This window comes from Coregonus clupeaformis, chromosome 19 (assembly GCF_020615455.1).
Source record: "Coregonus clupeaformis isolate EN_2021a chromosome 19, ASM2061545v1, whole genome shotgun sequence".
Taxonomy (NCBI): domain Eukaryota; kingdom Metazoa; phylum Chordata; class Actinopteri; order Salmoniformes; family Salmonidae; genus Coregonus; species Coregonus clupeaformis.
The window spans coordinates 52,956,573-52,969,441 of record NC_059210.1 but is presented as its reverse complement, the minus strand read 5'-3'; the positions used below and the strand labels follow the sequence as shown (position 1 = coordinate 52,969,441).

Here is a 12,869-nt window from a genome sequence, read left to right as displayed (position 1 = left end):
TGCAGACAGGTGCCATGGCATAAAATAGCAACATGGCTCAAAACTAGGACCTTTTCTCCCATGTAGTGGTTTGGGGCCTACTGGTGGGTTGTGGCTAGTCTCTGGCTCCTGGGTTACGATTTGTTTCCAAATTCTAGGAATTCTAGGGAAGACTATGAATGTTTATCGTCTCTCGGGTTGGTCATAGGAAAGGCTTGGGGCGAGCGACAGCATAAACAAGTTCGGTAATCAACCACTGCCTGAACCAACGAAATCCTACCTTTTCGATGACGTTCTGCTAAATGTGGCAAGTCATCTTGATGGAAGTATTCGTAGCATGACGTCCCAAGCAGCTCCTGGGGTAAGTATCCTAGGACAGTGGTGGCTCTGTAAGGAGTAGGTGTAGAACACATTGTTAGTTATCACGTGATTTCAAGTCATTACTTCTTCAGAGGAGCCAATGTGGTTATGAAGAGGTCAGTCTGGCCTCTGTTATTGATGATAATAACAAATTTGTGCTGTTGTTCAATTAAAGGCAACTCAAGTCTGAGTGATATGTGTCATACGATTCAGTGACCCAGACTCTCGAGAGACACCACATACACACTGTCATGGGTCTCGCGGGATAATTACATTATCCAGTTTTCATTATTCTGTATTTACCATCCAGTGCTTGGAGACCAAGAGGAAGAACTTTGAATTCCTTCCCATTGAGTGTAACATGAACCTAAACATTAAATCAAAAAAGAGAGGAAAACAATCACCGTTGGTCGACGAAGGTGAACTTGCCGTCCATGGCATAGCGTGTGACGAACTCCGTTGCTTTGACCAGGACGTCGTTGACCCCGCTGACCAGAGAGGCAACGTGGGGGTGGACGCGGCCCACGGCCACCAGGCAGCTGAAGTGGGAGCTGTCCTTGTCAGCCTCCCCCTCGCCCCCTTCCTCCCCAAGCTGACTGGTGGGCCAGCTGCGTATGTAGCCCGTGCAGTGGACAGTGCAGTACTTCTCAGACTCTACAGTGGGAGACAGCGCGGCAGGTAGACAATTAAACTTTTTCCATTACAGTTACATCTTAATGTACACATTTACATTCATTGTTTAGCAACTATTCCAATCCAGAGAATACATTTAATTTAAAAAAAGAAAAAAAAGTCAATTCTGCCTTGCACACACACAATAACTTTTAAGGAACAGATGGGAAACTATTTTCCTTCACACCAATCCACAGAGGGGAGACTATTCTCTCAATGTTGTACAGACAGGTTCATATCCATCAAATCTATGAAGACCATACCATACTTTATAATGTGGACAGACTTTTCCACTACCTTTCTTTTTGGAGGTACTGGGCTGGAATTCCTTGTCCTCCTGTTTGACTGATATCTTGTGGTACTTCATGCGGCAGAAGAAGGAGCGTCGCGCACCTGGACACAGCCGAGCTGCTCCGACCGGGAGGTCAGCCTGGACCTGCAGGCCCGCTGGGGAGAGGAAAGGCCGATTAGACAGAGGCATACACACAGTGGAGACTGAGTAACATACACACACATACAATGCCAACTCAATTCCTCTCACATTTACATTTGTAGATTTTTGTCATTTAGCAGATGCTCTTATCCAGAGCGACACACACACACGATAGATCAGCTGAGAATATTCATCACTGCAAGAAACAATACAGGTCTTTTCTATGTCAAAACTACATTCTCAGAAATTGATGTTTTCCACTACAACTGTCCGGCATGAGTACAACACTGCTTTAAAATTTGAGTCCATAAGGTCCTGCCCACCTCTCAGACTATCATCCCACTGACCCACTGACACAGTGCAGTGTTCTCCATGGCATGGGCCAAGGTAAACTCCACTCCTGAGTCACACACTCCTGAGAGCTTTCCTTCACCGGCTGCTGACTCACTTCCTGGGAGGAGGACCCCAATGTGTTAGGGCACAACACTGCTCTACTTTTTATGGAAACCACCCAGCCACCTACAACTGTGTCATTTCAGCATTCCTGTGGTCAACATTTTCCTTATGGAAAATACATACACCTTACTTTGCACACCCTGTCCCCCGCACACAGCCAAGAGTCACACACACACACTTACTTTTGGCATCTATTAGTCTCTCGCGGGGGTATAACTCAGAAGCTGAGAGCTGCTCCTTTACTTTCCCCATGTCCTTTGGGTGAATGTAGTCAAAGAGACTCTGTCCAATCAGTTCTGTCTGTAAACAAAAAAAAACTTCAAAATCAACCAACCTTGCTGATAATAAGTAACAATTTACTTTGACTACATATCCATAACGCATTCATACCACATCTTTAAGCATTTCATGAACGTGTTATAACAGGTCCTAACTGCATTGTTAGTGAATATGCCAAACGGCCAAACCATTTTATGCTGAAAATTATGCTGATATATAGCCTGTACTAGCTTCATTTCCCCCACTGGCCAGTGGGGCCTGTGACTTACCTTCTTTCTCTCACTGAGGCCAAAGGGGCATGAATATCCCCACAGGGTTGAATCCTCAGGGTACATTTTACGGATTAAAAAGTGTAGTTGTAGTCTTGCGACTTGTGACGGCCGGCCGCCCAACAACCTGCCCGCTTGACCCTATCCCCTCCTCTCTTCTCCAGACCATTTCCGGAGACCTTCTCCCTTACCTCACCTCGCTCATCAACTCATCCTTGATCACTGGCTATGTCCCTTCCGTCTTTAAGAGAGCGAGAGTTGCACCCCTTCTCAAAAAACCTACACTTGATCCCTCCGATGTCAACAACTACAGACCAGTATCCCTTCTTTCTTTTCTCTCCAAAACTCTTGAGCCTGCCGTCTTTAGCCAACTCTCTTGCTATCTCTCTCAGAATGATCTTCTTGATCCAAACCAGTCAGGTTTCAAGACTGGTCATTCAACTGAGACTGCTCTTCTCTGTGTCACGGAGGCTCTCCGCACTGCTAAAGCTAACTCTCTCTCCTCTGCTCTCATCCTTCTAGACCTATCTGCTGCCTTTGATACTGTGAACCATCAGATCCTCCTCTCCACCCTCTCCGAGTTGGGCATCTCCGGCGCGGCTCACTCTTGGATCGCTCCTACCAGGTGGCGTGGCGAGAATCTGTCTCCGCACCACGTGCTCTCACCACTGGTGTCCCCCAGGGCTCAGTTCTAGGCCCTCTCCTATTCTCGCTATACACCAAGTCACTTGGCTCTGTCATATCCTCACATGGTCTCTCCTATTATTGCTACGCAGACGACACACAATTACTCTTCTCCTTTCCCCCTTCTGATAACCAGGTGGCGAATCGCATCTCTGCATGTCTGGCAGACATATCAGTGTGGATGACGGATCACCACCTCAAGCTGAACCTCGGCAAGACGGAGCTGCTCTTCCTCCCGGGGAAGGACTGCCCGCTCCATGATCTCGCCATCACAGTTGACAACTCCATTGTGTGCTCCTCCCAGAGTGCAAAGAACCTTGGCGTGACCCTGGACAACACCCTGTCGTTCTCCGCTAACATCAAAGCGGTGACCCGATCCTGTAGGTTCATGCTCTACAACATTCGCAGAGTACGACCCTGCCTTACACAGGAAGCGGCACAGGTCCTAACCCAGGCACTTGTCATCTCCCGTCTGGATTACTGCAACTCGCTGTTGGCTGGGATCCCTGCCTGTGCCATTAAACCCCTACAACTCATCCAGAACGCTGCAGCCCGTCTGGTGTTCAACCTTCCCAAGTTCTCTCACGTCACCCCGCTCCTCCGCACACTCCACTGGCTTCCAGTTGAAGCTTGCATCTGCTACAAGACCATGGTGCTTGCCTACGGAGCTGTGAGGGGAACGGCACCTTGTACCTTCAGGCTCTGATCAGTCCCTACACCCAAACGAGGGCATTGCGTTCATCCACCTCTGGCCTGCTGGCCCCCCTACCTCTGCGGAAGCACAGTTCCCGCTCAGCCCAGTCAAAACTGTTCGCTGCTCTGGCACCCCAATGGTGGAACAATCTCCCTCATGACGCAAGGATAGCGGAGTCACTCACCACCTTCCGGAGACACTTGAAACCCCACCTCTTTAAGGAATACCTGGGATAGGATAAAAGTAATCCTTCTACCCTCCCCCTACCCCACCCCCCACCAAAAAGAAAAAAAAGCATTTATAGTTCAGCACTTCATGGTTATTAACTGTGCAGTTTGCCACTCTGGTAAGTCACAGGCCTATACCGGCTGGTGGCGGAAATGGGGCTAGTACAGGCTATATATCAGTATAATTTTCAAAACGAGGTTTGACCTTTTGGCATATTCACCAACACTGGTATGACAGAAACACACTTTTGAGAACAGCCATAATGATGACAATATCAAATCAAATGTTATTTGTCACATGCGCCGAATACAACATGTGTAGACCTTACAGTGAAATCCTTACTTACAAGCCCTTAACCAACAATGCAGTTTTAAGAAAGAATACCTAAAAAAAATAAAAATAAAAGAAATAATTAAAGAGTAAAGCAGTAAAAATAACAATAGCGAGGCTATATACAGGGGGTACCGGTACTGAGTCAATGTACGGGGGAACCGGTTAGTCGAGGTAATATGTACATGTACAGTTGAAGTCGGAAGTTTACATACACTTAGGTTGGAGTCATTAAAACTAGTTTTTCAACCACTCCACAAATTTCTTGTTAACAAACTATAGTTTTGGCAAGTCGGTTAGGACATCTACTTTGTGCATGACACAAGTAATTTTTCCAATAATTGTTTACAGACAGATTATTTCACTTATAATTCACTGTATCACAATTCCAGTGGGTCAGAAGTTTACATACTCTAAGTTGACTGTGCCTTTAAACAGCTTGGAAAATTCCAGAAAATTATGTCATGGCTTTAGAAGCTTCTGATAGGCTAATTGACATCATTTGAGTCAATTGGAGGTGTAACTGTGGATGTATTTCAAGGCCTACCTTCAAACTCAGTGCCTCTTTGCTTGACATCATGGGAAAATCAAAAGAAATCAGCCAAGACCTCAGAAAAGAAATTGTAGACCTACACAAGTCTGGTTCATCCTTGGGAGCAATTTCCAAACGCCTGAAGGTACCACGTTCATCTGTACAAACAATAGTACGCAAGTATAAACACCATGGGACCACGCAGCTGTCATACCGCTCAGGAAGGAGACGCGTTCTGTCTCCTAGAGATGAACGTACTTTTGTGCGAAAAGTGAAAATCAATCCCAGAACAACAGCAAAGGACCTTGTGAAGATGCTGGAGGAAACAGGTACAAAAGTATCTATATCCACAGTAAAACGAGTCCTATATCGACATAACCTGAAAGGCCGCTCAGCAAGGAAGAAGCCACTGCTCCAAAACCGCCATAAAAAAGCCAGACTACGGTTTGCAACTGCACATGGGGAAAAATATCGTACTTTTTGGAGAAATGTCCTCTGGTCTGATGAAACAAAAATAGAACTGTTTGGCCACAATGACCATCGTTATGTTTGGAGGAAAAAGCGGGTGGCTTGCAAGCCGAAGAACACCATCCCAACCGTGAAGCATGGGGGTGGCAGCATCATGTTGTGGGGGTGCCTTGCTGCAGGAGGGACTGGTGTACTTCACAAAATAGATGGCATCATGAGGAAGGAAGATTATGTGGATATATTGAAGCAACATCTCAAGACATCAGTCAGGAAGTTAAAGCTTGGTCGCAGGTAGCGGCAGGTAGCTTAGTGGTTAAGAGCGTTGTGCCAGTAACCGAAAGGTCGCTGGTTCTAATCCCCGAGCTGACTAGGTGTAAAGTCTGTCGATGTGCCCTTGAGCAAGGCACTTAACCCTAATTGCTCCTGTAAGTCGCTCTGGATAATGAACCCAAGCATACTTCCAAAGTTGTGGCAAAATGGCTTAAGGACAACAAAGTCAAGGTATTGGAGTGGCCATCACAAAGCCCTGACCTCAATCCTATAGAAGATTTGTGGGCAGAACTGAAAAAGCATGTGAGAGCAAGGAGGCCTACAAACCTGACTCAGTTACACCAGCTCTGTCAGGAGGAATGGGCCAAAATGGAAGGCTACCCGAAACGTTTGACCCAAGTTAAACCATTTAAAAGGCAATGCTACCAAATACTAATTGAGTGTATGTAAACTTCTGACCCACTGGCAATGTGATGAAAGAAATAAAAGCTGAAATAAATCACTCTCTCTACTATTATTCTGACATTTCACATTCTTCAAATAAAGCGGTGATCCTAACTGACCTAAGACAGGGAATTTTTACTAGGATTAAATATCAGGAATTGTGAAAATCTGAGTTTAAATGTATTTGGCTAAGGTGTATGTAAACTTCCAACTTCAACTGTAGGTAAAGTTCTTAAAGTGACTATGCATAGATAATAAACAGAGAGTAGCAGCAGCGTCATTGTAATGATGCATCTATGAAGTTACATAAATATGAGCTATTGCATAGCATGACATGGCATTGTTGAATACTTGTTTCTGGTTGGCTTGAAGTGCATCCTAGAGCGTGCATTATTTCCTATAACGCATGGTATATTTGCACGGTAGAATTCAATGGCTATAGTTCATTTTTACATGTTCTATGTTTGAGCTGCTTTTGAAAGGAAAAGTCTAATTGAAAAAATTAATGGCATTGATGAATTAGATTTTCATAATGGCAAGCTACGACTGATGGTTTGGTTAGCTAAACTAGCAAGCCTGGTTGGTTACCATGGCAACGACTGTAGCTATCTAGTAAACTTGCTAGCTACTTCAGTGGATATTAAACACATTTCTACCGACAAATGAACACATTTGTAGCGGCAAATGTGTTAATATTATAGCCATGGTATAGAAGTGATAATCAACTTGGGGCTCTATGCGTTCTCAGGAAAATAATGCAACTCCATGGAAGGTCAGTTCCATCAGAACACATCTTCCACGTCGTTCATTCTTTTCCTTAGAATGCATAGCCCCTTGGTGATTTTCCCTCACATAATGCGGTTGGGACCATTTATAACAAGTTAATCAAACGCTTATAGATTTAATAAATGCATTATGGATATGTATTCCAAGTAAATCATAACCTAACGTTGTTCCAATGCACCCTAAAAAAATGATTGCCAACAAAGAACGTCAGACGTATTATTCTGTAACAGAATCTTTATGTGAATAGTTTGAAAATGTTAGTAAAGCGTATAATGATGAGATTTCTCACTTGGCTGTAATTCAGTGTCTTGGCGACGGACTCTGAGACAAATACTATTTTTCCGCGATCACAGCCCACTACGAACAGGAACCCATCTGCAGCCTTGAGAATGAGGTGTTTGAGCTCGTCATCAGGGAGGAATGAAGGCTTATAATTGGCTTCAGTAAAGGAACAGGTGGAACCTGGGTGAGTATAACACAGAGGTCAGAGAGGACAGAGGATTTGAAGTTTCTGTCAAGTGGCATAAAAGCAATACATTAATGTGTGTGATATTTATGAGCCATTGCCAAACAAATAAATAAATAAATATACTTGGGCCTTTTCTTCATAACAATAATATCAGGTTTACAGTAAGTACAATATACTGCAACATTTGTGACTTCAAATTACCCAAAACTATCTAAGACAAGGTGACAGTTGGCGGTTAAACTATCACCATGTCTCCTAAGACAGTATTAGTATAAATAAAGTATTACCTCGTATTAGTACAGTATTAACTCACATTACTTAAGTTCACCTCATATTTGTAAAGTATTAAGTGGGTGAGCAGGCCAACCAACTGTACAGCAGGCTACCTTTGAGGGATTTGAGGTGCTGCACAGCCATCCTGAGCACAGTGAGTTTGTCCAGCTTGCGGGACATGGGGTTACAGGTGGGGATCATGGCCGACAGCTCGTCGATCAGGTTGTTCATCTTGTCCCGCCGCCGCTTCTCGATCTGGCTGTGAGGTTCCCTTGAGAGAGAGAGAGACTCGCAATGACACCTGATGTGGTGAACCCATTGTCTCTCATGATTTTTTTTAGTAATTTAGCAGACGCTCTTATCCAGAGCGACTTACAGTTATTGAGTGCATACATTTTTTTCATACTGGCCCCCCGTGGGAAACGAACCCACAACCCTGGCGTTGCAAACGCCATGCTCTACCAACTGAGCTATGGGATAGTGTTCTCAAAATTCAACCTAACATTATCCACTTACATTATTCATACTCCTTGACTTAATCCACATTTTGTTGTGTTACAGTCTGAATTCAAAATTGATTAAATATATTTTTTTTATATCTCCCATCTACACACAATACCCCATAATGATAAAGTGAAAACATGTTTTTAGAAATGTTTGCACATTTATTGAAAGTTAAATACAGAAATATCGATTGTACATAAGTATTCACACCAGAGTCAATACTTTGTAGAAGCACCTTTGGCAGCGATTACAGCTGTGTGTCTTTCTGGGTAAGTCGCTAAGACATCTGCTGATGTAAAAAGGGCTTTATAAATACATTTGATTGATTGATCCACACCTGGATTGTGCAACATTTTCCCATTATTCTTTCCGAAATTCTTCAAGCTCTCAAACTGGTTGTTGATCATTGCTAGACAACCATTTTCAGGTTGTGGTTGGATCTGTGTTTGAAATTCACTGCTCGACTGAGGGACCTTACAGATAATTATGTGTTGGGTACAGAAATTAGCTAGTCATTCAAAAATCATGTTAAACTCTATTATTGCACACAGAGTGAGTCCATGCAACTTATTATGTGACTTGTTCAAAGGTGCACTACGCAGAAATGGTTCCGCCATTTCCTGGTTGCTAAAATTCTAATAGTTCGACTAATTTGAGTTTGTGACAAAACAAGCAAGTATAGTGTAGAGAATCATTGTACAATCTAAACCACTGTGAAATATATTTTCCATAACCAAAACATTGTATTTTCAGCTGTTAGGAAGCTGGTGTACAAAACCGAAAGTAAAAGACTCAAAACGAAACTCAAGAACGGGATGCATAGAAATAGCGCACATAGAACAAATCTACCGCTTCTTAGACTTGCTTTCAATGAGAATGGCAGATATGTAACTCACATTTCTATTTGAATTTGGTCGCGTCGCCCAAAAATTTACATACTGCAGCTTTAAGCAAAGGGGTTGAATACTTACTGACTCAAAAATGTCCGTTTAAATGTTTTATTAATTTGTAAAAAATGTGAAAAACATAGTTCCACTTTGACATTATGGGGTATTGTGTGTAGGCCAGTGACAAATAAATATCAATGTAATCCATTTTAAATTCAGGCTCTAATAGCAAAATGTGGAAAAGTCAAGGGGTGAGAATACTTTCTGAAGGCACTGCAATCCTTGGATGTAGTTGATTCACCAAGTTTTTGGATATACTGTATTTCACCCACACTGCCATATTTTATTTTCCATCCATAACTGCATGTATTTACTAGCCTATTACACGATAATTACATAGGATATTCCACTTACACATATAACTACCTTATTTAAATTCACATAATACCAATTAAAGTTGCCAGTTTGTTGTCAATGAATAACCCAGATACCTGAAGCATTTAATTTTTGCCTGAGAGTCCTCCCCTTCAGACCTGTAAGAGAGATACAGAGAGTAGATTAAAATCAATTCACATCTAAAGTCTAGTGAATTAATAGTGTGTGTTGAATAGAGTGCTCAGAGCTCAGAGTCCTTGAACGGTACCGGTCTTCTTCATCTTTCATATCTGCAACCAGATTGGAGGCCGATTTGGTTTCCCTGGGAACAAAGTGCATGCTTAGATTTCAACTCAAGGCCAATTACTATTACAATTACGGTTTTAAAAAAGCCAATTAGACTGCCTAGTTAGCCTGGCTGACACCAAACATAAGTCCTCCTTACTTCAGTATGGACTATGGAACGGCTGTTAAGATTTTGTTGGGGCGATGTGTCGATAATGAAGGGAGAAGTGCTTTTACTGGTTGGTTCTCATCTGTGTCTTTCTCACTCAAACACCCACATGCACAGCCACACACAGCAAATCCAAACAGTGAAAGGTATCAACCCTCCAGGGAAAGAAACAGATGCAAGTGGGCACATACAGCGCAAACCCCACACACACTAACCGATTAGAAAAATGTTGTACTGTAATTTCATTTACTAAATGAAAATGGTGTCCAATAATCTTGTAAGAGATGGATGTGATAATGGCACAGATATATATAGTACAGTGGCGTAAAGTACTTAAGTAAAAATACTTTAAAGTACAACTTAAGTCGTTTTTTGGTGTATCTGTACTTTACTAAATTATTTATATTTTTGACAACTTTTACTTCACTACATTCCTAAAGAAAATATTGTACTTTTTACTCCATACATTTACCCTGACACCCAAAAGTACTCGTTACATTTTGAATGCTTAGCAGAATAGGAAAATTGTGAAATTCACACACTTTTCAAGAGAACACGTGGTCAACCCTACTGCCTATGTTCTGGCGGACTCACTAAACACAAATGCATCTTTTGTAAATAATATCTGAGTGTTGGAGTGTGACCCTGGGTATCCGTACATATCCGTACATAAAAACAAGAAAATGGTGCCGTCTGGTTTGCTTAATGAGGAATTTGAAATGATTTATACTTTCAGTTTTGATACTTAAGTATATTTTAGCGATTAAATGTACTTTTGATACTTTAGTATATTTAAAACCAAAGACTTTTACTCAAGTAGTATTTTACTGGGTGACTTTCACTTGAGTAACTTTCTATTAAAGTATCTACACTTTTACTCAAGTATGACAATTGGGTACTTTTTCCACCACTGATACAGTACCAGTCAAAGGTTTGGACACACCTACTCATTCAAGGGTTTTTCTTTATTTTCACTATTTTCTACATTGTAGAATAATAGTGACGCCATCAAAACTATGAAATAACACATATGTAATCATTTATTAACCAAGAAAAGTGTTAAACAAATCTAAATTACAGTGAGGGAAAAAAGTATTTGATCCCCTGCTGATTTTTGCCCACTGACAAAGAAATGATCAGTCTATAATTTTAATGGTAGGTTTATTTGAACAGTGAGAGACAGAATAACAAAAAAATCCAGAAAAACGCATGTCAGAAATGTTATAAATTGATTTGCATTTTAATGAGGGAAATAAGTATTTGACCCCCTCTCAATCTGAAAGATTTCTGGCTCACAGATGTATTTTATACAGGTAATGAGCTGAGATTAGGAGCACACTCTTAAAGGGAGTGCTCCTAATCTCAGCTTGTTACCTGTACAAAATACACCTGTCCACAGAAGCAATCAATCAATCAGATTCCACTCTCCACCATGGCCAAGACCAAAGAGCTCTCCAAGGATGTCAGGGACAAGACTGAAGACCTACACAAGGCTGTAATGGGCTACAACCATCGCCAAGCAGCTTGGTGAGAAGGTGACAACAGTTGGTGCGATTATTCGCAAATGGAAGAAACACAAAATAACTGTCAATCTCCCTCGGCCTGGGGCTCCATGCAAGATCTCACCTCGTGGAGTTGCAATGATCATGAGAATGGTGAGGAATCAGCCCAGAACTACACGGGAGGATCTTGTCAATGATCTCAAGGCAGCTGGGACCATAGTCACCAAGAAAACAATTGCAGGTCCCCCTGCTCAAGAAAGCACATACAGTGGGAAGAACAAGTATTTGATACACTGCTGATTTTGCAGGTTTTCCTACTTACAAAGCATGTAGAGGTCTGTAATTTTTATCATAGGTACACTTCAACTGTGAGAGACGGAATCTAAAACAAAAATCCAGAAAATCACATTGTATGATTTTTATGTAATTAATTTGGATTTTATTGCATGACATAAGTATTTGATCACCTACCAACCAGTAAGAATTCCGGCTCTCACAGACCTGTTAGTTTTACTTTAAGAAGCCCTCCTGTTCTCCACTCATTACCTGTATTAACTGCACCTGTTTGAACTCGTTACCTGTATAAAAGACACCTGTCCACACACTCAATCAAACAGACTCCAACCTCTCCACATTGGCCAAGACCAGAGAGCTGTGTAAGGACATCAGGGATAAAATTGTAGACCTGCACAAGGCTGGGATGGGCTACAGGACAATAGGCAAGCAGCTTGGTGAGAAGGCAACAACTGTTGGCGCAATTATTAGAAAATGGAAGAAGTTCAAGATGACGGTCAATCACCCTCGGTCTGGGGCTCCATGCAAGATCTCACCTCGTGGGGCATCAATGATCATGAGGGATCAGCCAAAAACTACACTGCAGGACCTGGTCAATGACCTGAAGAGAGCTGGGACCACAGTCTCAAAGAAAACCATTAGTAACACACTACGCCGTCATGGATTAAAATCCTGCAGCGCACGCAAGGTCCCCCTGCTCAAGCCAGCGCATGTCCAGGCCCATCTGAAGTTTGCCAATGACCATCTGGATGATCCAGAGGAGGAATGGGAGAAGGTCATGTGGTCTGATGAGACAAAAATAGAGCTTTTTGGTCTAAACTCCACTCACCGTGTTTGGAGGAAGAAGAAGGATGAGTACAACCCCAAGAACACCATCCCAACCGTGAAGCATGGAGGTGGAAACATCATTCTTTGGGGATGCTTTTCTGCAAAGGGGACAGGACGACTGCACCGTATTGAGGGGGAGGATGGATGGGGCCATGTATCGCGAGATCTTGGCCAACAACCTCCTTCCCTCAGTAAGAGCATTGAAGATGGGTCGTGGCTGGGTCTTCCAGCATGACAACAACCCGAAACACACAGCCAGGGCAACTAAGGAGTGGCTCCGTAAGAAGCATCTCAAGGTCCTGGAGTGGCCTAGCCAGTCTCCAGACCTGAACCCAATAGAAAATCTTTGGAGGGAGCTGAAAGTCCGTATTGCCCAGCGACAGCCCCGAAACCTGAAGG

The 12,869-nt window shown here is 42.7% G+C and overlaps 1 protein-coding gene across 2 annotated transcripts in view; it reads right to left on the bottom strand.

The window, feature by feature from the left end:
* The window catches only part of arntl2 (aryl hydrocarbon receptor nuclear translocator-like 2), a 40,365-nt gene that overhangs the window by 9,734 nt on the left and 17,762 nt on the right, over positions 1 to 12,869 (bottom strand). For both annotated transcript variants that reach the window (XM_041838092.2, XM_041838093.2), the window contains exons 3-10: positions 9,661 to 9,714; positions 9,509 to 9,550; positions 7,740 to 7,897; positions 7,174 to 7,346; positions 2,083 to 2,200; positions 1,309 to 1,458; positions 744 to 993; positions 260 to 366 (exon numbers count right to left, since the gene is read on the bottom strand). In XM_041838092.2, coding sequence (XP_041694026.1) covers positions 260 to 366; positions 744 to 993; positions 1,309 to 1,458; positions 2,083 to 2,200; positions 7,174 to 7,346; positions 7,740 to 7,897; positions 9,509 to 9,550; positions 9,661 to 9,714 — 1,052 coding nt within the window. The remainder of the gene's footprint in view (positions 1 to 259; positions 367 to 743; positions 994 to 1,308; positions 1,459 to 2,082; positions 2,201 to 7,173; positions 7,347 to 7,739; positions 7,898 to 9,508; positions 9,551 to 9,660; positions 9,715 to 12,869) is intronic.